Source organism: Triticum aestivum, chromosome 5A (assembly GCF_018294505.1).
Source record: "Triticum aestivum cultivar Chinese Spring chromosome 5A, IWGSC CS RefSeq v2.1, whole genome shotgun sequence".
NCBI lineage: Eukaryota > Viridiplantae > Streptophyta > Magnoliopsida > Poales > Poaceae > Triticum > Triticum aestivum.
In genome coordinates, this window is record NC_057806.1 from 625334887 (window position 1) to 625359506 (window position 24620).

The window sequence follows — 24620 nt, forward strand, 5'->3', positions numbered from 1 at the left end:
TCATGCAAGGAAGTGGCGGCTCTGAGGTTGGCGGTTGTGGTAGTTGGGGAGCCAGCCGACGCAAGGAAGAAGAGAGGGTCCAGATGTTCACACGACAGCGCGCGAACAAAAAGCAATCATTTTCGTATTGCCATAATCATTTCCCAAATATACCATAGGGTTTTTTCCTCGTAAATGCGCAGCACTGGCACATTTTCGTATTCGATCGAGCGACGGGCAGCTGGCACATTTGAACGGAGACGAGGGAGTGGGTCGCCAACAATAGAAGGAAAGAAACCCGCAGCGTGACAACAAAAAGGGAAAGGAGTTTAGGTCGATCCCGAGCTAGCGCGAGCCCAAGCCTACCCGGAGGAAATCGCCCTCGCTCCCGCCCCGAAAATCCAGAGTCCAAACCCGCGCCATCTTTCCACTTCTCTCTCTAGCCAGACCGCGGCCGCCTGTATTTATGCCCCCACCCCGCCTCCATTCCAATCCTCACTTCTCTCTCTCTCTCTCTCTCTCTCTCTCTCGTCGCTCGCTTCGGAACCTGCGAGGCTAGCTAGCTGACGAGACGAGACGCCTCCTCCCCCGCTGACGCGCACGTTCTCCTCTCTCTTCGCCGGTGGCCGGAGGGACTAGCCGGCCGGCTCCTTCCTCGCCTGCCTGCCTGCCCCGGTAAGACATACATATGACCGCGTGCGTGCGGCGCGTGCTTGCTCGCCGTCTTTTGTCTCTGTTTGGTTGCTTCGCCGTGTTGTTTGGTTTTGGTTTTGGTGGCGAGGGATCTGGACGTTTCGCTGAGGACCTGGTTTCTGGTTTGCTTTGCCGATCGCGTGGGCGTGTACTCCTTTGACGCCACGCGATTTCTCCAAAACTTTTGATCGTGGATCTAGCGGTGTGCGTACGTGTAGCCAGCCGGTCGGTGGATCGTTTTGCCGATGATCCTTGTGAGGCTCGACCAGGGGCTTCGTCCGCGTCCTCTACCGGCCACCGGTGTTTTCTACCTTGTTCACGTGCTCCCGACGCCATGCTTCCGTCCGGAACTTTGCTTTGGATGAATGATAGCCGAGACCACGCAGGGGAGGCCGGAATCACGTCTTGTGTCTGGTTTTTCTCCGATCTTTCTTCCCGTGAGTTTTGGCGTCGAGGATCTCGCGTACGTTCGCGCCTCCATGGTGAGTGTAGATGGATGGGATTCGTCCGCGTCCTGCTGAGGTTCTTCACACCCCGATTTTACATGTGGTTATCTACCTCCTTTACGTGCATGTGTACTCTAGTCCTGACGCCATACTTTTGTCCTAGCCTTGGATGGATCATGATCGCCAACCGACCGGCCAGTGCTAGGATCATGTTTATATCGTGTTTTTACTTTTGGCTTGATCTTCCTTTCTTCTGTGGAGCCGTGTCACCGGCACCTCTCCCCATTTCCGTCCATCTGCCCTTGCTTGCTTGGCCTACTCATACGTTCCGATCACTCTCTCTACTTGCATCTCGTCACCCCTTTCGTTTGGTTTGAATCCAGGTGATGATGGTTACATCTTGTTGTATTTGCATAGATCCATGTTTCCGCATCTAGAATTTTGATTAGGATGCTTCTCTGAAGGTCTATTCCATGGTTTTGTTGTGCAAGAGTTTCGACCCTGGTGGTGGATCTGTGGTCTGCCCTTGGTGGAGATGTAGATTGCACCACCGAGGTAATTAACGCCATTACTCCGTGGATGGTTGATGGATACTTCTTGCAGATCTGTAGATCTTGCTTTCTTGTGTGGAGCATGTGTGCCCAATTGCCAATAGCTAGGTTGCATCGGCGCCTCTCTCCATTTTTCTCCATCTGCTCTTGGTTGCTTTATTTCTTCTGATCGCTTTGTGTACTTGCATTTCATCACACCTTTTGGTTGGAATCCGGCTTACTGTGATTCTATTTTCGATTTATACATGGTGACATCTCGTCACCTATTTGGTTTGAATCTGGGTGAAGCTTCTACGCTCGATTTATGGTGACATCGCTAGTTGTATTTGCATAGTTTGAATTTGGGTGCGCGTGCTTCTATTTGATTTATGGTGCATCTAGTTATGTTTGCATAGATCTGTGTTTTCACATCTGAACTTCTAATTAGGATGTTTTTCTAATAGTCTAATTGTTATGTTGTGCAGGAGTCTTGCTTTCGGTGGTGGTCACTCGTGATCTGGCCTTGCTGGAGATTTGTAGATTGAACCGGCCAGGTAAGTTTTTTACCCCCCTCCCCACCCCATCATTTTTTGCGTTCACCATGTCTAGGTCTGCCAAATATGTCCTTGTTTGAAAATGTGTTAACAAATTGTTGATTTGCGGTGTAACCGCTAAACTCTTGATTTTGTAATTTGATTGTTATATTTATCTAAACATCTAATTGACACATCTACTTGATTCTAAACTTTACAGGGGAATTATGTCGAACTCTCCACATTCTACTGGTACTGCTGGTATATGTGCTTACCTTGCTATTTTGATTCCCAAATTTTAGATAAACTTATTCCTGGAAATGCTATAGTTTCCACAAAATTGCACTTCTCCATATTAGCAAATTATAAACGGTCATAATATTATTATTTTTATAAGTTTGATGTGCGGTGTAGTATATGAAACTATGGATTGGGACACCATTGTTATTTATTGGTACATTTGCGACTCATGCATTTAACTAATCATTCAACAATATATTTTACAAGGCCACTATGTGTAGTAAGCGAGCATAATCATATTGGGTCAATCAAAGAATCAGTAGTTAAACCGCCATTTTAATATTTTATGTATGGGATTCATCTGATGCATATATATATATATATACTTGCACTGCATTCAGTTCTTTCAGCGTTGTCCAATATTTGTTGAAAAATGTGTCTAACATTTCTATCAAAAATGTGTCCAACATTTTTATCGCTTTCAGGAACAAAGAGGCACCAAGCAAAGCCTAAAAGCAGAAATGAGAATATAATTGAGGAGAGCAATGTTACCACCAATATTGGTCACAATGCCATTGGCTGCAAGAGACCAAAAAGAGAAGTTGCCCGTTCGAATTTCAGTGAGAAGGCATTTGACTTATCTGAAGAAGATTCACTTGTCACACCCAAGGAAATCAGAATTGAGGAGGAAACAGAGGCAGTTAGGTTGACAAGAACATGAATCAATTCTGTACTCCAGGCACACATGTTCAATCAATAGCTTGTCATGCAATTACGATCTTATGTCTTTTGCATTTTACTTAGGATCTTGCATTCCCTCACAATTAAACCTTCCTCTTAACTTGCATAAAAATTTAAATTATTTCAGGTACAAGTTACGCCAACCAACGAAGCAGTATGCGCCATGGTGTGACACTGTCCTTAAAACAGCAAGACTGGCTGTTAGTGTCATTGCCATTTTAAAAGAACAAACTCGTGCTTCAAAACTTTCTTTCACTGATGTTACCAAGAGAGTAGCAGAATTTGAGAGAGGGCACCATGCATTCATTTCAAAAGATGCAACACTTGTTGAAAGATATGTTGTGGTGCATGGACAGATAATCCTTCAACAGTTCGCAAATTATCCAGATGAGTACATTCGACGGTGCGCCTTCATCACAGGCCTTGTCAAGAAGATGGAAGAAAGAGGTCACACGAAGCTAGCAATGAAGAAGAAATCTCAAGTTGTGAGAGGAGGGAATCTGAACCCAATTGCAAAAATGACCCCAGTATCAAAACGAAATCTTATGCGTGCGACAACCACAAAGTTGGTCAGCAGGATATGGGGTGATTACTATACAACCCATTTCCCAGAGGATTCAAAGGAGGGGGGTGAGAATGATGAGCAAAAGGTATTTGAGGAGGAACAGGAAGAAAATGAAGAAGATGATGCTGAAGGAGAGGTTGAAGTTGGCGAGGAACATGTTTCGAGGACCTTGCCACCAACAAGGTCTAGAGTGACATCATTAGATGTTTGTGAAGAAATAAAATGGGAAGGTCAAATGGTTGGAAAAACACCTGCTGGAGAAGCTCTGTACAGAAGTGTTAGAGTTGGAGATCTAAGTATTCCTGTTGGTGGGGCAGTCACATTGGAAGGTGATTCAGGAGAAGCCATTATGTGTTCTGTTGAGTATATGTATGAGACACATGATGGCACACAAATGATTCATGGAAGAGTTCTGCAAAATGGTTCGGACACTGTCCTCGGCAACGCCGCAAACGAAAGAGAGGTGTTCTTTACCAATGACTGTTTACAGTTCAAAGTAGGTGACATGAGAGAATCAGTTACTGTCAACTTCCAGCTAATTCCCTGGGGTCACAAGTGCAGAAAAGACCAGTTGGAAGCTATTAGGGCAGAGAAGGCCAATGCAGAGGATAGGAAGAAGAAAGGTTTGCCGGTGGAGTATATCTGCAAAAGCCTATACTGTCCTGAGAAAGGTGCCTTTTTCTCCCTCCCTTATGAGAAAATGGGTAATGGAACTGGCACTTGTAGTTCCTGTGAGGAGCGAGTAGCGGTTGGTGATGAATTCAAAATACTGTCAGAGACCAGCTTTGTCCTCAAGAATGTCACATACAATGTTCATGACTTCCTGTATATCAGGCCCGAGTTTTTCCCTCGAGTCGAGGGCCGTGGGACCTACCGGGCTGGAAGAAATGTGGGCCTGAAGCCCTATGTGGTATGTCGTTTGCAGAGTGTCAATGGTGCTTCAAGGTCTCATAAAGCTAATCTGAAATCAACAAAAGTCAGTGTAAGAAGGCTATACAGACCTGATGATATTTCATCGGATAAAGCTTACTCTTCAGATATCAGAGAGGTTTGGCACTCTGCCTTATGTTTACCAAATTTTTTGATGTGCATCATTACCACCATATTGTGCCTGTGATTCCACCTAACTTTCTGTTTTTTACACTTGGACTTTAATCTACTCCCTCCGTTCCTAAATATTTGTCTTTTTAGATATTTCAAATGGTTACCACATACGGATGTATGTAGACATATTTTAGAGTGTAGATTCACTCATTTTGCTCCGTATGTAGTCACTTGTTGAAACCTCTAGAAAGACAAATATTTAGGAACTGAGGGAGTAGTTTTCTTTGTTGTTTGATCCAGGTGTACTACAGTGAAAATATAGTTAGTGTGCCTGTTGCGATGATAGAGGGAAAATGTGAGGTTACAGCAAAGGATGACCTTCCAAATTCAAATCTTCCAGTAGTAGTTGAGCACGCCTTTTACTGTGAACATTTATATGATCCTCGCACTGGAGCTCTCAAGCAGGTCAGAATGATATTGCCAAATTTAATTTTGTGTTCATCTCATCTTGTTGACAAACTTCTTCATATATTTGATTGAGTTTGCCTTGTCTATGAACCAGCTACCGACCAATGTTAAGCTCACCCTGGCAAGGAAGGCGCCTGCTTCGAGAAAGAATAAAGGGAAGCAGATTTGTGACGATGAGCAAGCCGGTTAGGATAAACACAAGGATGAAACACCAGAGAACTGTCTTGCAACCCTTGATATTTTTGCTGGCTGTGGAGGTTTGTCTGAAGGGCTGCACCTAGCTGGTAATGTGTTTTCCATTTGCATGTTCTTCATAAGATGCTTGTGCATTTTCGTAGACAGAGCACCTTGGCCACCACATACCTTCTGATCATTCAACTGTACAGGCGCTTCATGTACAAAATGGGCAATCGAATATGAAGAACCTGCTGGGCAAGCATTTCTTCAAAATCATCCTGAAGCAGCAGTGTTTGTGGAGAACTGCAATGTAATTCTGAAGTATGCAAAACCCATTTCCCCCTTTGGATGCACTAAACCCATTACTTATTTCTGACTATTCTCATATTCAGGGCGATAATGGATAAGTGTGGCGATGTTGATGACTGCCTCTCCACTTCCGAGGCTTCTGCGAGAGCAGCAAAACTTCCAGATGAGAAGGTTAAGAATCTCCCTATGCCCGGTGAAGTAGAATTCATCAATGGTGGTCCTCCATGCCAGGTCAGATGCCTCACCTATACACCAGATGAATGCTCCATGTTTTGTCAATCCTCTGCGTTGTTGCTTGACGCTCTTTGTGCATCTTTTCTCAGGGGTTATCCTGGATGAACAGATTCAAGCAGAGCCCATGGAGCAAGGTTCAGTGCGAGATGATTCTGGCATTCCTGTCCTTCGCAGAGTATTTCCGGCCAAGGTTCTTCCTTTTGGAAAACGTCAGGAACTTTGTTTCATTTAAGATGGGCCAGACCTTCAGACTGACACTAGCATCGCTCCAGGAGGTGGGGTACCAGGTCCTTGACGCTTGCTCTTCTCTATTTGTGCTATGGCCTTCCTTAACTTCCATATGTTTTCAACGTGTCTGCATGTTCCTAGGTTCGATTCTGCATTCTAGAGGCAGGTGCCTATGGCGTCGCGCAGTCCAGGAAAAGGGCGTTCATCTAGGCCACCGCGCCTGGGAGACTCTTCCTGACTGGCCTGAACCAATGCATGTCTTCGCTAGCCCTGAGCTGAAAATAAACCTGCCAGGAGGTAAATACTATGCTGCTGCCAGGAGCACAGCTGGAGGAGCTCCTTTCCGCTCTATAACAGTCAGGGATACAATCGGCGATCTACCACCGGTGGTGAATGGCGCCAGCAACCCAACAATAGAGGTGCGTACAATCTGAATTTCTTGTGTCAGTCAATGCTCTTGATCAGTACAAGCTGAATTTTCTTTCTCCCTTGTGTGCTGTAGTACGGAGGCGAGCCCATCTCCTGGTTCCAGAAGAAGATTCGAGGCGATACGCTTTTGCTGAGTGACCACATATCCAAAAAGATGAACGAGGTGAATCTCATTAGGTGCAAGCACATCCCAAAGCGCCCTGGCTGTGATTGGCATGACCTGCCAGATGAGAAGGTAGCATTCAGTTTCAGCCATCTTATTCACATTCTCTGCTGCTCTCTACATTCTTGGTAAGCAACCATGTGATGTACTAGCAGCTAATTTTCATCATGTGAATACTACAGGTGAAGCTATCCACAGGGAAAACGGTGGATCTGATCCCTAAGTACTTGCTCAACACAGCCAAGAGGAACAATCAGTGGAAAGGCCTGTATGGGAGGCTGGACTGGGAGGGCAACTTCCCCACATCAGTGACATATCCCCAGCCAATGGGCAGGGTCGGCATGTGCTTCCACCCTGATCAGGACAGGATCATCACTGTTCGTGAATGTGCGCGATCCCAGGTAAGCAAGTACTCTTGCAGATATCCCTATCAACACTCTCGAAATTGCTACTGCATAGTGGGTAGTATATGCAGTAATGCATCCACTTGTGCCTCGGCAACTACACTTGGCTAGTTGACAGTAGATTTTGTTCCCACCAATGCTACTAGAGTAGATTGAGCTATTTTATCAGAATCAGATCATAGTTCTGTGCATGTGCAAGAGCAATTGCCTCGTTTCCCGTCTGGCTTAACCTCCAGGGCAGGCACAGGCAAATCAGAATCCAATGCACGGTTGCCATGAATCGGATCTGCTGCCATCTTGTTGAAGACTCTGATCTGATCCCACAACATGACATGAATGCAGGGCTTCCCTGATGGCTACCATTTCGTTGGCAACATCCGGAGCAAGCACAGGCAGATCGGGAATGCGGTACCACCTCCCCTTGCATACGCGCTAGGGAGGAAGCTCAAGCAAGCCATCGATGCCAAGCCGCTTAAGTTAACTGAAGACATGGTCCAAGTGGGACTTAATTTATCACTGGGCCCTATATAAATTCTGGGAACAGTTGACTCTGAAGTTACTACAGGCTGGTCACATGAATCTTTATGTGCATCTGTTGTAAGGAGGATTAAAAACATCAGGATGTTGGTGGAGGGAACATGCTCTTAGGAGTGGGGGCATAATCTTTAGTAAACAGAGGGAACATACTCTTGGAATTGGGGGCATAATCCTAGTAAACAGCAACTGTAAAACAATACCAAGAGGTTTATATGATTGAATAAATGAATGCAGTTTTCTGTTCTTTACAAGTACAAGAATTACCACCATCAAAATCTATTGTTGTTTCCCAAAGTTGTGAAGAGAAGAAAATACAGGTAGCATTCTACCTTTTTTACTAGTCACATGATACCAACTCTTGAGCTCACTTTGTCACTTGATCTCTTTCATGTATCCACTTCCTTAAGAATCTCCTTTGCTGACCTGTTACTATGTTAGTGTAGACATACATCAGAATTTATGAATGAGGATTTAGCATCATCGAAAACAATTGTTGTTCTCCAAAGTTGTGAAGAGAAGAAAACATAGTAGCAATATGAACCCAACTCTGGAGCTTACCTATCAGCTGATCTCTTTCATGTATCAGCTTTTCCAAGAATCAATCTTCTGTGTTGGCCCTGTTACTCTGTTAGTTAATTCAAAATGGTACATAAGAACATAGCAAGATACACTGAATTTCACAAGCTTTATTTCCATCACTAGTCAGTAGTAGGGATGATTTACACCTTGGAGCAACATCTTACAAAATTTCCCTTGAAAAAACAGCTTCAGATCATCACAATCAGCTTAAGAATTTCACTTGAACACCAAGTGGACTGACTACAAACAAATCAAAACTCCCCGCAAAAGGGAAAGCAAACAAGATCCTATACACCTCATACAGACTAGGAAGACTGAAATTTCCGTAGCATTACATCCTCGAAGAACAGAGGATCGGAAGAAACGCCCTTGGATCGAATCGAATGCCTCATCTCGGGAGCGTGCTGTAGCCGTAGGTGCTGCCCATGAATGAGGAGACGGCGGCGTCCCCGTCGAAGGCGTCCCTCTCGTCGAGGTAGACGTTCATGCGGAAGGCGGCGTGCACGCCGATGAGGGCGGAGGCGAGGACGAGGGAGACGAGCAGGTTGAGCCCCGCGCGGGTGAGCGCGACGGCGAGCACGGTGGCGGCGGAGAGGACGGCGAGCACGACGCGGTCGTCGACGTCGCGGCCGAGGCAGACGAGCGGGCCCGCGTCCCCGCCGCGGCCGAAGTAGAGCGCGAGCCAGGCGACGAAGAGGGCGAGGAAGGCGAGCATGGAGCGCGGGCGGTAGACGAGGCCGAGGAAGACGAGGACGAGCGCCGCGAGCGCGTAGTTGGCGCGGAAGTAGGCGAGGTTGCGGCGGGCCCGGGCGCGCGCCTCGCCGCAGGTCTCCGGGCGCGAGAAGGCCGTGTGGTCCAGCACCTCCCGCCAGGCCCGCGGCCGGCCGACGGCCGCGGCGGCCGCGGCGCTGGCCCCCGCGCGCGAGAAGAAGGCCACCCCCGCCTCCGCCGCGGTCGCCGCCGGCGGGGAGGCGGGGGAGGAGGAGGGGGAGGGCGCCGCCTCGAAGCCGCCGTTCGCGTCGGGCCGCGGCGGCGGGGGCGGGGCCGGGACGGCGCCGTAGCGCGACCAGGAGGCCGTGGAGGAGGACATGGCGGAGGGAGGGACGAACCCTAGGTGGTGGCGGGGAGGGGGGATGGATCGGGGGATCGTGCTCGTGCCGTGATTGATTGCTGTTGCTGGCTGGCCTCGGTCGATCGATCGATCGGTTTTTGTCGAGTGGATCTGGCTGGCTGGCTGGCTGGACGGAGGAGCAGGGCAAAGGGAAAAGTTTGCTTTTGGGGATTTTTATGAACCCAATTGGCCAATTCGCGGGCTAATTTATTAATGGTGTATCGGAGCGACTGGTTGGGACGTCGGCAGATCCGATCGAGCGGCTGGGAATGGCTCCTTCGACAAACAAACACACGTCCATGTCACGGCTCATATGCAACAAGCCAGAATGTCCTAATCGCATTTAAGTAGACGTGTTAATTTGCGGCGTATTAGCGTGGAACGAGTACAGTGTGTTCACAACTTTCTGGCCGAGCATTCATGTTTTAGATTTAGTAATACAAAACTCCTATTCATAGCTAATTGTTTGGGGGGCAGCGCTACGCATCGGCCGGGTGATAATCTAAAAGGACCGACCGTCTTGGCAGCGTTGTATGGCGCCCCGAATAGCCATGAGTATCAACCTTTATAACAAGTTATTTGTGTTGGGCTCCGTCTTCTACAACAGGAGCCTTGTTGCGATCTCTCCATGAACCTTTATTTTTTCCTTTAAAACAAGATCTATGTTGAGCTCGGCCTTCTGCAACAGGAGCCCTGTTGCAATCTCTCTAAACCGGGTTTTTTTAAAAACAATACCCATGTTGCGGAAATGAACCGCGACCACCGTTGCAACATCACATGGGTTTTAAACACGTGTCCCTGTTTGCACATCATTGTAACAACACCAAATGTTTAAGAAACATAGCTCAGCTGCAAACCAGTGCAACAACACGCATGTTTCATAAACATAAGCCTTGTTGCAGAAGCTTGTCAGAGGAGCACCACCGATGTTATCGAAGCACGGACGCCGCTTTGCAACATCGATGGTCGGTTGCGGCGGTTGGCCTTTCTCGCAGCAACGCTTCTCGTGCAGGAGGTATGGTTGAGGATGGGAACGAAAATATAGGAGAAGGAAATGATCTGACTTTGCAATGGAGGGAACTGAGAGAGGGCATGAGGAAGAATTGAGAGATGAATAAGGAGAGAAGATAAGATGGGCTAGGGAAGAGAGGGGTAAGGTTGGATGAGAGAGAGAGAGAGGGGCGTCTCCATGGGCCCACGAGGACACACGTCGTTTGGACGACGAGGCCGAAGCGCCCTAGCAACCGCCGAATGATTGCTAGTGTTTTCGTTTCTTCATTGTGAAAATCTTCATCCAGCTCCAGAGTGGCGATGCAATGAAGAATCGGTGCTTCTATAAATTTTGGTGTAGTGATGTCATGAAAGCATCGGGGCGACCTACACGACACCTACCTACATGGTCCTACGCCACCACGCCAACTACCGAACGAGATGAAGATGTGAAGATTTATGCATCCACATTCAAACAAAACCAAAACAATCGGCCCTGGAGTCCATTTTCTCAATCTGCATTAATTGTAGCTTCATGTATTGGTGAATGATCTGGCTTCAAACAATGCAAATCAATCATATTCATATCCACGTACGCTGCAATCCTCTGGGTTGTCACAACAGGGTTCATCGTAGGTTTTGAATTTATAGTCTCACTTCGAGAATCTCAAATATGCCAACAGACCACTCCTACAACCACACTTTGTACCACATTGTTGCGATTGAGAAGGTCAAACAACCGTTGTTTAGCATTATGAAAGAAAAAAAATGTTTCGACCGAATACCAAACTTCTCCTCAATCCCGTTTTAGATAGTCGCAGCAAAGGGGCACGTAAAAAAGAATGCTCAACATGTCGGAGTGTATATGCATAAAAATCTGTAAATTAGGAGAAGTGCATATGCATAAAAATGTGGAAAACCTATGGATTAAATTAGGGGACGTGCTACGTGTCGGTCGGCGGATCATTTGAAAAAAAAATCCGCCGCCTGGTGAGCCGTCGTATCTGGATCAATCTAGTGGCCGACGCCGAGCGTCGTCCTCAACTTCTGCAACATAAGTGGTGTCGCAGAAATATCTGCAGCAGAGATTGTGTTGCGAAAAAAAATTGCAGCAGTGATGATATTGCGGAAATATTTGCATTTTTTTTGCAACAAATGTTAAGTTGCAGAAAATTTATGCAACAAAGAGAATGTTGCAGGAACAGCTGTTGCGGCTGAAGCTCAGGGAGGCGACAACCTACTGTGTCGGCGTGCTTGCCAGCGGCCTTGTCGGCGGCGAGCCCCGACAACAACGGTTGAAGTAGCGTGAGAAGGTGTCAACTTGGGGGGAGGGGGGAGTTCGGGGGGAACACGGGAGGCGACTACTCATGCTTGCCAGCAACTTCGTCAACGTGCTTGTCGGCAGCCTTGTTGGCGTGCTTGCCGATGGCGCCAGTCGTGCTTATCAGAGATCTCGTTGGCATGTTCGCTAGCGGCGACCGGAGTAGCGCCTAGGAGCTTTGGCTTGACGAGGAGCACGGGATCTAGATCTCACAACACACTAGCTGTTGTGGTGGGGAATTATAAGAACTACCGGTTGTAAAATTTATTTAGGCTACATAATACGTCGCTTCTGGGTCATCTGATTAAAATCAGATCCGACGGCTATGAAGGCGTAGACGCACGCGTCGTTATCAGTCGGATAGGATGATTTGCATCATTTCCCTTAATAAACTAGATATTAGACAATTAGACACCGTCAAGCGTGGCGCGCTGGTCGCTCGAGGCTCAGCCTTGACCTCAGGGACCGTGTCCACCCTGTGTTCCCAAGTCGCCGGAACCTCGAACAAGCACGAACTGATCATAAATTACCGGTACTTGCAGAGTTCCACGGGTACGTACTTAACGAAGGTGGGAGCGAGGCAGACACGCCATTTTCACGAGTCCCCTGCATGTCGACGGGATCCCAAGAGCGGCGATCAGTCGCACACGTCGACGCGACGCGGTGTCGGGTGCTCCCGGACACGGAGAAGCCGCCATCGTCGATCGGGATGGGGATGGGCCGACGCCCAACTGGTGGGTCTTCTCCGTCCTCTGACAGCGCAACAAACAACGAACGAACATCCGTGGCCTGCGGCCGAACTGTCCTCGAGCTCCTCGTCCGTGCCCGACTCGGCAGATCGGATTTGACAGCGATTCGCAATTGCATGCAGATCCATGGATGCAGAGGAAGACATGCCACGTGCCGGATCGGATCCATAGCGTGGAAAGGGGGAGGAAGCACGAGAGGGCCGATGAGAAGGCTGAGTGCCTGCCGTCTGGGAAAATCGTTACTAGCGTGACAGCCCAATACAGACTGGGCGATCCATTCAATTAGATTAATTGTTTTTTGAGGATAATTAGATTAATTGTTTATATACCATTAGTTTTAGTTTTTATTGAGGGTAATTAGATTAATTGTTTATATCCAATGATATTAGACGGCAGGACCCGTAAGGCACTATTGGACCAATGTTAGCTAGACTATGAGCAACTTTATTTTCATAATGTCATGGTTTGTCGGCGTCAGTTCGCGGGGGAATCTGTTTCACAACCCTAAACCCTAAACGTCGTCCCCCAAGTTTCGACCTTGTTCGGCTTCTCTAGGAGCCTTCCATCAAGTGAAGCAGCCATCCTGGAACTGGAGTCCACGCCACAGTCTCTTACGCACATCCACGCGACTGTCGTTGGCAACCGCGACGGCTCCGGCCTTGCTTCAACAAAATGCGCATCAGATCCCGTCTCTGTCGCCGCCACGCTCGCTCTCCCCCGAGCTTGGGACTGTGGACTCTCCGGCTTCACCACCCACCGCTGCTGCGCTGGCCGCGACTGCCCTTGCTTTTCGCAGGTCGGACCCGACCATTGGGGGACGGAAGGCGACGACATCCTCGGACGCGACGCCCACTGCTCCTACGCCGCAGGTCGTTGCTGGAGGTGACCGTGTCGTCCCGCCCGTTCACCCTGGTTGGGGGGATTGGCGTGGATGCTTTCGTCGGAATGAGGCACCTGCCGTTCTCGACTGTTGTGCGGCTGCTCCGCGCGGGGATGAGTTGGGGGGTTGGCAGCTCGTCTCCAAGGGGCGTCGTTCGACGCCTCCTCCGGCTTTTCATCGCCCTTCCTTGAATGCACGGCTGCCTCCTCCGGCATGGTTGAGAGATAGATGTTTTCGGTGTCTGTGTCGGGGTCATCGAGCACACTCCTGCAGGGATCCAATCCGTTGCAGAAATTGCCTCCGTTTCGGCCACATTGCTCGCTTTTGCCGTGTGAAGCAACCTGTTGACCAAACTACGCCGCAACCATGTGTTGCTCCACCGCCTGCATCCGTCATCCAAGCTGATGTGCCATTACAGCTCGTCCATGAGCAGCAGGCTGAGCTACTTTGCATTGAGCTTCGCGAATGTCTTGTGCGTGTTGAGAGTGTCTTGGCAAGGGCGGAGGATGCTCTTGGTAAACTTCAGGTTGTGCCGATTGGGTCTCTGCTCCCCGAGCTTCAAGTTGGTTCTGCAGATGGAGAGGAAGTCAACCTCTATGGAGGTTTCTCTCCTCGTGCTAGGCCCTGCTCTATGGTGTCGATTGGCGTTGGAGGTGAAGTGATCGTTGAGGATGTGGCTCCAGTTCTACAAATTATGCCTGAGTTGACAGTGCTATGTGAGGAGTCCACTCCACCTCTTTTGGTGGCGATTCCGAAGGAGATGAGCTTGCTAGGGGCTTTGGCGGTGCCCACGACACCCTCACCACCGCCCTTGGAGTCTAGCCAGACCGACTTTGTGGTGTGTGCAGGTTTGGATGCCGCGGTCACTCACTCGCCTGTGACCATTGGGCAAGTGGTGCCCCCAGGTGGAGATGTTGTTGGGACTGATGCGTTGGCACCTTGTTCCGATGTTCTCTTTGCAAAAAAGCTTTGCAACTTGCTCTCTATCTTGGAGGCGGCTAGCCCTGGGTCTGGTAAGGCGGTTGCGTGCATCCTGACCGGAAAGTTTAACGAAGACAAGATCAAGAAGGTGGAGAAGTCTCTCAAAAGCAAAAACAAGAAGAGTGATGCCTTAGGGAAGGCGTCTGCAACTGCTTAATGGTTGCTCCTTGGTCTTTTGGACCGTCCTCACGGTTTAGCTTATCATTGTGGTTTTTGGGGGGGCTTTTGTCTACTTCCGTGGTGTTCTTTTTGAGGATTCCTTTGCGATGTAGCTGCGTGTGGGCTTGGGTCTATTGCATGTTGGCAATGTCTGTAGGGTCGGCGGTGCAATCACGGGGTTTTAGACTTTGGGAGTAGTCCGCATGTGGTTTGTTTGTATTGATTTTCGTCCGGTTTCCCATTAATTAACTGGCAACTCTCTTCTTCTTAATTAATCGATGAGGCAAATCTTTTGCCTCCGTTTCGGAAAAAAAATGTCATGATTTGTGTTTATCCTTATGATGGTATCATGCTTAGTTTTTATTGAAGAAAGGGTTTAGACGTGAGGAGAAGACATCGTTAACTACATACGACACATGTTTTAGGGGAAATTCATAGACGTGCCAACCACAGAGCAACTAACCATGCCTACATCAGGGCAAAGGCTGCTATAGGACGTTTAGAGCATCCAATAGCACAAGCTGTCTAAGATTTTGTTTCTTTTTTCCTTTTCCCGCGTTGAGCTTTTTTCACTTTTATTCATAAAATAATTAAATGTTAGGTTATTTTAGAAAGTATTTTAGGTAATGTCCATGATATTTTAAAACTATTCACACATGTTTTAAATTTATGTTCATGAACTTTAAATACATTCAGATATTTTAAAATGTATCCAAGTATTAAAATGGCACATTTTGGGAAATGTCCATAAAATTTAAACGAAATATTCATCAATTTTTTTAAATGTTCATTTTTGAAAATTGTTCGTGTAGTTAAAAACAATCTTCATGAGTTTTCAGAAATGTGTTCACCCATCTTAAAAAATATTCATAGATTTGAAAAAGTTAATGCAATCTACAAAGTTTTCATGAGATTTTAAAAAATTGCATGTATTTTCTTAGAAATTACTATGTATTTATTGGAAAAAATGTTTGTGTACGTATATGTATATGTTGGTTAAGAATTATTCATAAAAAGGGAAAAGGAAAAGTCCCAAAAACATAGGAAAAATAAAATAGCAGAAACTAATAAAGTAAAAAGAGAAATATATGAAGAATGAAATCAGAGAGAGAGAGAGAGAGAGACTTGTTGTTTCTCGTCTGGACATTTTTTTTCCGTCTTGTTTGGTTTGTTTTATGCTGGGATGGGTAATCGTTCTTTGATTTTGGTGGTGAAATTTAGCTTCTTCCTTGTTACATCTATCAAGTGGTAGACAAAAGTGCTATATACATAGCTAGACTGTTGTTTCAGTGAAGACACCGTACACAAGCCATGCATCGCTGATGACTGCCCAACCCGTCTAGCCCACCCGCACCAGGATAGGCCCATGTGGCTCTAAATTCACGACGTCACTGGGAAAGTTCCTTTAGGTTGAGCTTACTGTTTTAACTAGAGGCTAATGTGCGCTTCGCCGCACTGTCCTAAACTTGTGAGATTAACTTTTTTCCCTATAGTAGGTTATTGTGGTCGGTTGGTTTATTTTGGTTTTATCAACGTTGACTTGGGTTTTAGTTATGTTCCAGCGGTGTTTTTTTTATTAATTCATATATCGTATTCGCTGTTGTTGGAGATGGTATTTATTCTGAGAAGATAATGGAGTTTTTCACTATATGGTTGTAGTGTACTTACACATTTCAGCTTAGGTGCCACCCGGGGGTGGTTGTATGAGTCCCTTGTGAGTACTTATTCCATGTTTAAACTGGAAATTGCTAGTGTAACATGCGTATGAGCCGGCAAATGAAGCTCTTGCTCGCTTAGCTCGGCTCCTTGCTCCACTGGCTCGGTTAACCTTTTTTTACACTCGCTCCATCGCTAGCTCAGAAAAAAAATCAGCTATCATGTTTATTATTTTAAAAAGTTTATTATACAGATTTCAAAAAGTTCTTGGATTTAAAAATATTGCGAATTAAATAAGCATAAATTTAACAAAAAACCTGAATATGAAAAATATTTGTGGATTGCGAATTTTAAAAATAAGGTTCACAAATTTAAATATTTATACACTTTAAAATGCTCATAAACTTAAAAAAGGTTCATAAATTTTAAAAATATTCATAAATTTGAAAAAATTCTGATGGTTGTAAAAATGACCGGTTTTTTTAATATGATCAAGTATTTTAATAAATATTCATGAAAAAATGAAAAAAAGAAGTAAAAATGAAAAGAAAAAATAAAACCATAAAAATTAGGAAACACGAAAAAGAAAGAAAAACACAAAACCAGGCAATATCTTTTCAAAATCGAGGGAACTGGCGACCCATTACGGCTAGATATGTGTTACTCTCTACCAGTAGCACACATCCTTACTGCTGGGCTCATAGAAACCCCATAGCCCGCAAATCGGTGGAGGCTCCAAATCTAGCAAGGTTAGTACCTCAGAAGATTAGGAGATTTGTACACTGGCAGGACTAAGTTGGATCTCCTATATGCCAACATACGCGCCATATACCAGTGAAGCACGCACCGCTCCCCTTGTTTTTCATGAACACGCATCCTCATGGGCCGGCACATATCCGGGGAAGGAAGGCCCTTGTTTTTTTCTGCTTATTTCTATTTTATTTTCAAAAACAATTGAGGATTTCCAAAAGTTGCGAATAATTGAAACATTCGTCATTCAAAAAACATTCATGATTTGAAAATGTTTGGGAAATGGTAAATGCTCACTGATTCAAAAATTGTTCGTGATTTCAAAGAAAAGGTTCATCTATTAAAAAATGTTCACAATTTCAGAAAACGTTCATGAATTTCTAAAAGAAAATCATGTATTTCTACAAAATGTTCACATTCTGCAAAAAAAATGTTTGAGAATTTCAAATTTTAAAAAATCTTCACAAAAATCAAAAAATGTTTGCCGATTCAAAAGGTATTTATGAACTCAAAAAAGGTTCGTCAACAAAAAATGTTCCCAAATTTCAAAAACTGTTCGCATTTTAAAAACATTGTTCACGTGTTCCAAAATATTTACGCAATTAAAAACCATTTTGTGAATTTGGAAATGTGCATGCTTTAAAAAAGTGTTCACGAATTTTGGAAGTGTTCATCAATTTGAAAAATGTACATGATTTCCAAAATGTTCATGAATTTTAAAGATGTTGGAGTATTGAAAACTTAAAATTAAAATTAAAATTTTAAAACTAAAACATAGCCAAAAAATTAAAAAAGAAGGAGAAAGAAAAGAAAATGAAAAATGAAAAATAAATAAAGAGTAAGCAAAAAGTAAAAGAAAAAATTGGTTCAATGGATGTTCTAGAACCTTCTCAAAACCAGTGGAGATTATGTATGGAAATGGGCTGGCCCATTCGAAATACCAGCGCCTGAGGCCTGAGCCGAATAGGACTGGCCGGCTAGGCTTGCACACGTTCTTCTAAAATTATATTCAATATTGGTCTTTGATCTTGTCAGAAAAAACACAATTGTACAAACAGAATGTAAATCAAACGTTTAATTTAATAAAAAATAGGTATCTATTTATTTGAATGAAACTCAGTAAGTAGAATAACATATAAATGTATGCTAGACGAGAGAGAAACATTATAAATGATGCCGGTGGTTTCACACAATAATAAACAAAACGGTGAATGCATGCATGGGATCCATGCATGGTAGAAAATCCTCTCTCTTTGTGAGGAAAGGGCACTATGACAACGATATGTTTGATTTTTTTAGGGCAAAATTGAGCACACTCAAAACTAGTCGCAAAATCTACGGGTGGGCGCCAACTAACGGCTTGCATGTAATTGTCCCTAAAAGAAAGCAGGCGTTGGTCAATTTTTCTAGCCGTTGGATTTGACATGCGTCTTCCTCAGTTCTTCTTCATCATACCATCCTTCAACACCGGAGGAGACGGCTACCACACCACCCACACTCGACGGCACTGTTGCGACAACCTCGTCGCCCCCACCCTCTCCAAGCCGCCATCTCCTCTAGTATGTCGTTGCCCCGGCCATCCCTCTAACCACATCGTCCTCTCCACCTCCCCCCCTCCCCGCTCGCACCCAAACCAGTTACCTCAGACTCCCCTCCACCGGCAACGTTGTTTCATTCCTTGCTCTGGGTCGCTGTTGGCTCACCGTTGCTGCTGGGGCGACACGGCCGGCTCCTGATGAATGACACGTGACATTCATAAATCACAAAGTATCTACCCCACCCTTCACTTGAAATATGAGGGGGGGGGGGGGGGGGGAGGGAGGGAGATTAGATGATTTATGATTTGTGAATGACACGTGTCATCCATCAGGGTGGGTCTCACCTGCTAACTGTGAGACCTGGTCTCATATAATTTTTTTCTGGGCTATGCCCTCCGGAAATCAACTGATGTGAGTTGCAAATAAGCAACTTACTAATGGCAAATACGTTAAAAAATTAACACGTAATGCATGCCTATGAATAGTGGTGTCATAAAACTTAATTCACTGAAATCCTCACAGACATAAACGATAAATCCATCTCTTTATGTACATCACACATGCAAACCAAGTGTGCATGTACTTTTCTTAAGCAAACACACAATCCGATACAAGAAAAGTAAATCAACCACATCACAACCAAAGCTGTATGTATATCAAATATTTAGACCACGGCGTGAAGATGAAGTAATTTGGATGTCTAAGTCCATCTTCGCGTTCGTACGCCGTACGTCGTCGACGTTTCCCGATCACTTGAACTGCAGGTTACTTGAGAAGGTCTGGCCGAACCTCCAGCTGGGCGGCACAACGTCGGCGAAGACGAGCGTCTGGCCGTCGGTGATGGTGACCCTGAAGGAGAGCCCCTGGCCGTTGAGGTAGGCGAGCGAGTGCCAGTTGGCGCCCCAGTTGTGCGCCATCGCCATCCAGTCGCCCGGACTTGGAGCCCCTGACGTCCATGGCCCTGATGGAGCCGGCCGCCGCCACGTTGGTCGGCAGCACCAGCTCGAAGTAGTCGTGGCCGCTGATGGTGAACCGCACCCCGCCCTTCTTCACGCACGGCACCCTGCCAAAAGCGACGAGCTAGCTAGGTTAGCACACACACGCGTGATCATGATCGATCTTGGTGAACCTGATCGATGGCGGACCTTTGGTAGATGATGGGGATGATGCCGCCGCGGTAGACGCCGATCTTCTCCCAGGCGGGCTGCGCCATGTCGAAGTGGGGGCGCGGCGGGTTGCACCAGCCGCCCTTGTCGCTGGGGAGGTCCCAGTTGGGCGGGCAGAAGTTGGTGGCGGTGACGGTGACGGACACGCCGGGCTTGCACCACGTCTTGTCCGTCTTGCGGTCGCACACCACCTTGTAGCACTGCCCGCACGCGCCGCCGTCGCTGAAGAGCGCCGTGCTCAGCGCCGTCGTCCGCGTGCCGTACCCTTGCGCGTACAGGTTCCCATACCCGCACGCACCGCCTGCATGTTCATATGTATGATCATGCACAATCTGCCATTAGCTAACTAGATGCACGCATGAGAGCAGATTGGTACGTACCCATGGTGCCGGAGGCGTCGCTGCCGCCGTAGAAGGTGGCGTGCGCCCTCACCCACCCGCTCGGCTCCAGAGCGTCCGCGGCGATGGCCAGCGCGCAGCCGAGCGCGAGCATGATCGCCGTGCGCACGTAGGCTCCGGCCATGGCGTACCACCAGTCGGTTTCCTCTGAACAACCGCACGTAGTTTCTTGTGTACTTGTGGCTGTGGATATGTCGCTCGAATGATGTGGTTCTGATGGATGAACGCTAGCTGAACAAGACGATGCTACAACACATATGGTATATATACACACACACAGACGCTAGCGTACGTGAGGCGGCTGCACTGGCAAATAACAAAGGCAGGCCACGCCGGCCATATCGATCACAAGGTAGTGAAGGTAGCCATGAAGAGATGCAATGCACATGCATGCGCATGACTTGCGCGTGTGGCACATCTTGAAGATGCTTTCGTACGCGCATGCATGACATGGCACACACCTATTCCAGTACCCACCCAATGTTCGTACATCTCCATCTTGCTTCAGAGACATGCATGCATGCATGATCCCTAGCTAAAACCTAAAAGCGACCAATCTTTCTGAAACCAATTCGCTGAAAACATATCAACCCGGGCCTCCGGGTCGACATGCAGAAATATTCTAACAAACTGATCTTTGATCTTTCCCTGCATGTATGTGTCCAGTTCTGTCCCCTGTTTTGTTATTATCACCCAGAAGGGATGAGATGATCTGATGATGTGCAAAAAAGGTTGTGTAGACGTACGTCCGAAGAAATGAAAGCTTCTTTCTTTCTGCATGTATGTGTCCACTTCTGCCCTCAGTTTTGCATAGATGTGACCAGTTTCGTCCTCAGTTTGTTTGTTATCACTTATCACCCAGAAGGGAGGAGATGATGTGCAAAAAAGGTGGTGTAGACGTCCGCCGGAAGCGACGAAAGCTTCTTCCGTCTACAAGACGTGTTGCGCTGGTGGCGCGCGTACGTTTCCATGTGTTGATTGCCAAAGAGTTAAAGGAGGTTTGACACTCTCAGCTCAGCTAGCTACCCGGACGGTGCATGCGAGAGAAGACGGGGATGAGGCGCACGTAGCCATGTTGCATTGCCGTGCTTGCTTGCCTGTGCACTCTCAAAGTCTCAAGCAGCGTTATACTATATGAATAGTATGATCGATCCGGTGGTTGCAGTTTGGGGATGCTAGTTGCTAGGGAATCTTTTTTGCCTTGGCTAGATATGGATTTAGGAGTAGTTCGGCACAGCCGTAAGCAACGCAGTGGAAGATATGGGTTTTAGAACTGTTGTAGCACTGGCACTCTAGCAGGTTGCCGCGTGCTTTGCTTTGCTTTGCTTGCGTGCGCTGGGAAGGAGAGGGGCTTGATCGAGAGAATTGACCAAGCGTCACATGGTGCCCAAGGTCAGCTCCAGCAAGTCGCAGCGTACTTCTTTTCCCTGGTATATCTTATTTTTTAGCTAGCTCTTCTTCGCGAGCTTTTCTTAGTTTGAACTCACTACCGAGTTAGAGCATCTCCAACAGGCGCCGGTCACGTCGCGCGCAAAAAATACATATGCCGCGCACGCATCGGCTGGTTTGGCACGGTGCGCTGCGCCCGCTCCAGCAGCCGCGCTAAAATGCAGCGCGCGCGCCGCTCCAGCAGCGCACACGCTTATTCTAGGCTAAATGTAGGCATTGAAAAATAGATAGATTGCATAGATTTTATACAAAGGTATTTTACATCCGAAACATAGATTGCATAATAATTAAAAACGACAAACGATGAAAAACGAGATAGATTGCATAAAAAAAACTACTCTAAGTCGCTATCATCACTATCATCACCATTATCCTCCTTGGCGGTGTCGTCCGAGGTATCCAGCCAGATGTCCAACCACCGATCATCGTTCGGCGTGAAGAACGACTACCCACCTGCTGCAACGAGATCGGACTACGCGTTCGCCAACGCCTTGCGCCGACGCCTGTCCAACCGCGCCTCGCGGCGCCTTCGCGTGTCCTCCTCGCGACGCCTTGCCCAGTAGGCCTGCTCGTAGGCGACGTCCTCCGGATGGCGGTGGTGCCACTCCGCCATGACCGGCTCGTCCTCCTGGGCGACGAGGAGGCGGCGCTGCCGCTCGGCGTGCTCCGCACGGTCTTGTGCCGTGTTCAGACGCGACGGCGGGGCACGGTCGAGCGCTTGCTGGAGCGTGTAGCCATCCTGGAAGTTCATCTGGTCGTGCGGCCGGCCTAGGCGCCACGACGCCGCGTCGTACGCGCGGCCGGCCTCGCGCGCCGTCCCGTACGTGCCGAGGCCGAGCCGGAGATCGACGGAGCGTATCTCCGCGTAGTAGCCGCCGTTGGGGCGCAGGTGGACGCCGCGGTAGCCGGACGCTCCTCGGCGGCATGGCGGCGCGGCGGTGGCGGGGCGCTCGGGCGGCGGAGGCGCGTCGGTGGCGGGGCGCTGGAGCGGCGCGTGGCAGAGAGAGAGAGGAAGAGGAGGCGTGGAGAGGCGCGTGGCGCGCGCCGCACTTTATAGGCGCGCCGGAAGCGGTGCGCAAAAAATGATGTGCGAGCTGGCGCCTTTTCGCGCGCGCGCAAGCGGTTCCCGCACGCGTGGTTTTCCTGCCGCCGCTGGAGCGTGGCAAAACGCCCCACGCGCGCTAAAGGCTGCATTTACCGCGCGCGCGTCGTTTTGTTGGAGATGCTCTTATAGGTGTGTGTTCAGCTGTTCATCCTGCATGTGTATATGGAAGTCTGAAATCATAGTTCAGTGCTGCTCTACTAACTAGGGATTCACAATATGAGACGGAACCACGTTTCATTCTGTTTAATATATATATGTGTTGCAATGTATTTATGTATATCCTGGTCCACCTTCTAGTTATGTAGTTGAAGTTGAGGCCTGCTTGTACTCTATATATACGTGCACCTGCACGCAATCAATACAACGATTATTGTATTGGCAAAACATCTCTCTACATGGTATCATTCTGAAGGTCCTAACCTAGGGCCAGCCGCCGCCGCCACACCCTGCCGCCACGTCTTCCACTAACGCCGTCGCCGCCCCGTGCCGTCGGGCCACTTCTGCTCCAACCTGCCGCGCCGTCCCGCTGCCGCCGCCGCACCCCGCCGCCACGTCTTCCACTAACGCCGCCGCCGCCCCGTGCCGTCACGCCATTTCTGCTCCAACCCGCCGCGCCGTCCCGCTGCCGCCGCCGCCGCACCCCGCCGCCACGTCTTCCACTAACGCCGCCGCCGCCCCATGCCGTCGCGCCACTTCTGCTCCAACCTGCCGTGCCGTCCCGCTGCCACCGCCGCCATGTCTTCCACTAACGCCGCCGCCGCCCCGTGCCGTCGCGCCACTTCTGCTCAAACCTGCCACGCCGTCCCGCCGCCGCCGCCATGTCTTCCACTAACGCCGCCGTCGCCCCATGCCGTCGCGCCACTTCTGCTCCAACCTGCCGCGCCATCCCGCTGCCGCCGCTGTGCGCCTCCTACCACGCCGCTGCAGCCCCTCCGCGCCGCCACGCTTCCCCGCCGCCGCTGCCTTCTCTTCCTACCACAGCCGCTACACCTGCAGCCGCCGCACTACCCCCGCCGCCACTGCTCCTCTCCCGCAACCGCCATCGAAACCCTAACCCTGCCTGCACCCCTACCCTAGCCGCACCATGGACTACCCGGGCTCCTCCACCACCCGCTCGTCGAACCCCTTCGCCGGCCTCGGGCCCTCTTCCGCCGCCATCCGTGACCTCAACATCGAGGCCCGGGTCCCCGTCCACCTCGACAGCTCCAGCACCTCGTACTACACGTGGAAGACCTACTTCAACCTCATCTTCCGCGAGTACTATCTCACCAAGCATATCAATGGCTCCGTGGACGGTGACTACATGAAGGGCGACCCGGAGTGGTCTGCCATCAAGGCCACGCCCATCCGATGGTTTTATCAAACCGTCTTGAAGGACATCTTCCACACGATTGTCATTGAGGACGACGATGCTTGCGCCGTGTGGACTGCTACCTCTTGAGCATGCGCTGGTTTTCCCTTGAAGAGGAAAGGGTGATGCAGCAAAGCAGTGTAAGTATTTTCCTCAGTTTTTGAGAACTAAGGTATCAATCCAGTAAGAGACCACGCGCGAGTCACCTTGTACCTACACAAACAAATAAGAACCTCGCAACCAACGCGATAAAGGGGTTGTCAATCCCTTCACGGCCACTTGCAAGAGTGAGATCTGATAGAGATAATAATAATAAGATAATTATTTTTGGTATTTTTATGATATAAATTGAAAGTAAAGATTGCAAAATAAAATAGATTGGAAACTTGTATGATGGAAAATAGACCCGGGGGCCATAGGTTTCACTAGTGGCTTCTCTCAAGATAGCATAAGTATTATGGTGGGTGAACAAATTACTGTCGAGCAATTGATAGAATTGAGCATAGTTATGAGAATATCTAGGTATGATCATGTATACAGGCATCACGTCCGTAACAAGTAGACCGACTCATGCCTGTATCTACTACTATTACTCCACACATCGACCGCTATCCAACATGCATCTAGAGTATTAAGTTCATAAGAACGGAGTAACGTTTTAAGCAAGATGACATGATGTAGAGGGATAAACTCATGAAATATGATATAAACCCCATC

The 24620-nt window shown here is 48.1% G+C and overlaps 1 protein-coding gene and 2 pseudogenes across 1 annotated transcript; 1 reads left to right on the forward strand and 2 right to left on the reverse strand.

Annotated features, from left to right (window-relative positions):
• The first annotated feature begins 1418 nt into the window (after window positions 1–1418).
• LOC123108057 (DNA (cytosine-5)-methyltransferase 1A-like) lies at window positions 1419–7970 on the forward strand (annotated as a pseudogene).
• Window positions 7971–8386: 416 nt separating this feature from the next.
• On the reverse strand, window positions 8387–9571 carry LOC123108058 (PRA1 family protein E). Its single transcript, XM_044529917.1, has one exon. The coding sequence runs from the start codon at window positions 9387–9389 to the stop codon at window positions 8688–8690; it is 702 nt and encodes a 233-aa protein (XP_044385852.1). The 5' UTR covers window positions 9390–9571; the 3' UTR covers window positions 8387–8687.
• Window positions 9572–18978: 9407 nt separating this feature from the next.
• On the reverse strand, window positions 18979–20291 carry LOC123108059 (expansin-A13-like; annotated as a pseudogene).
• Window positions 20292–24620: the final 4329 nt, after the last annotated feature.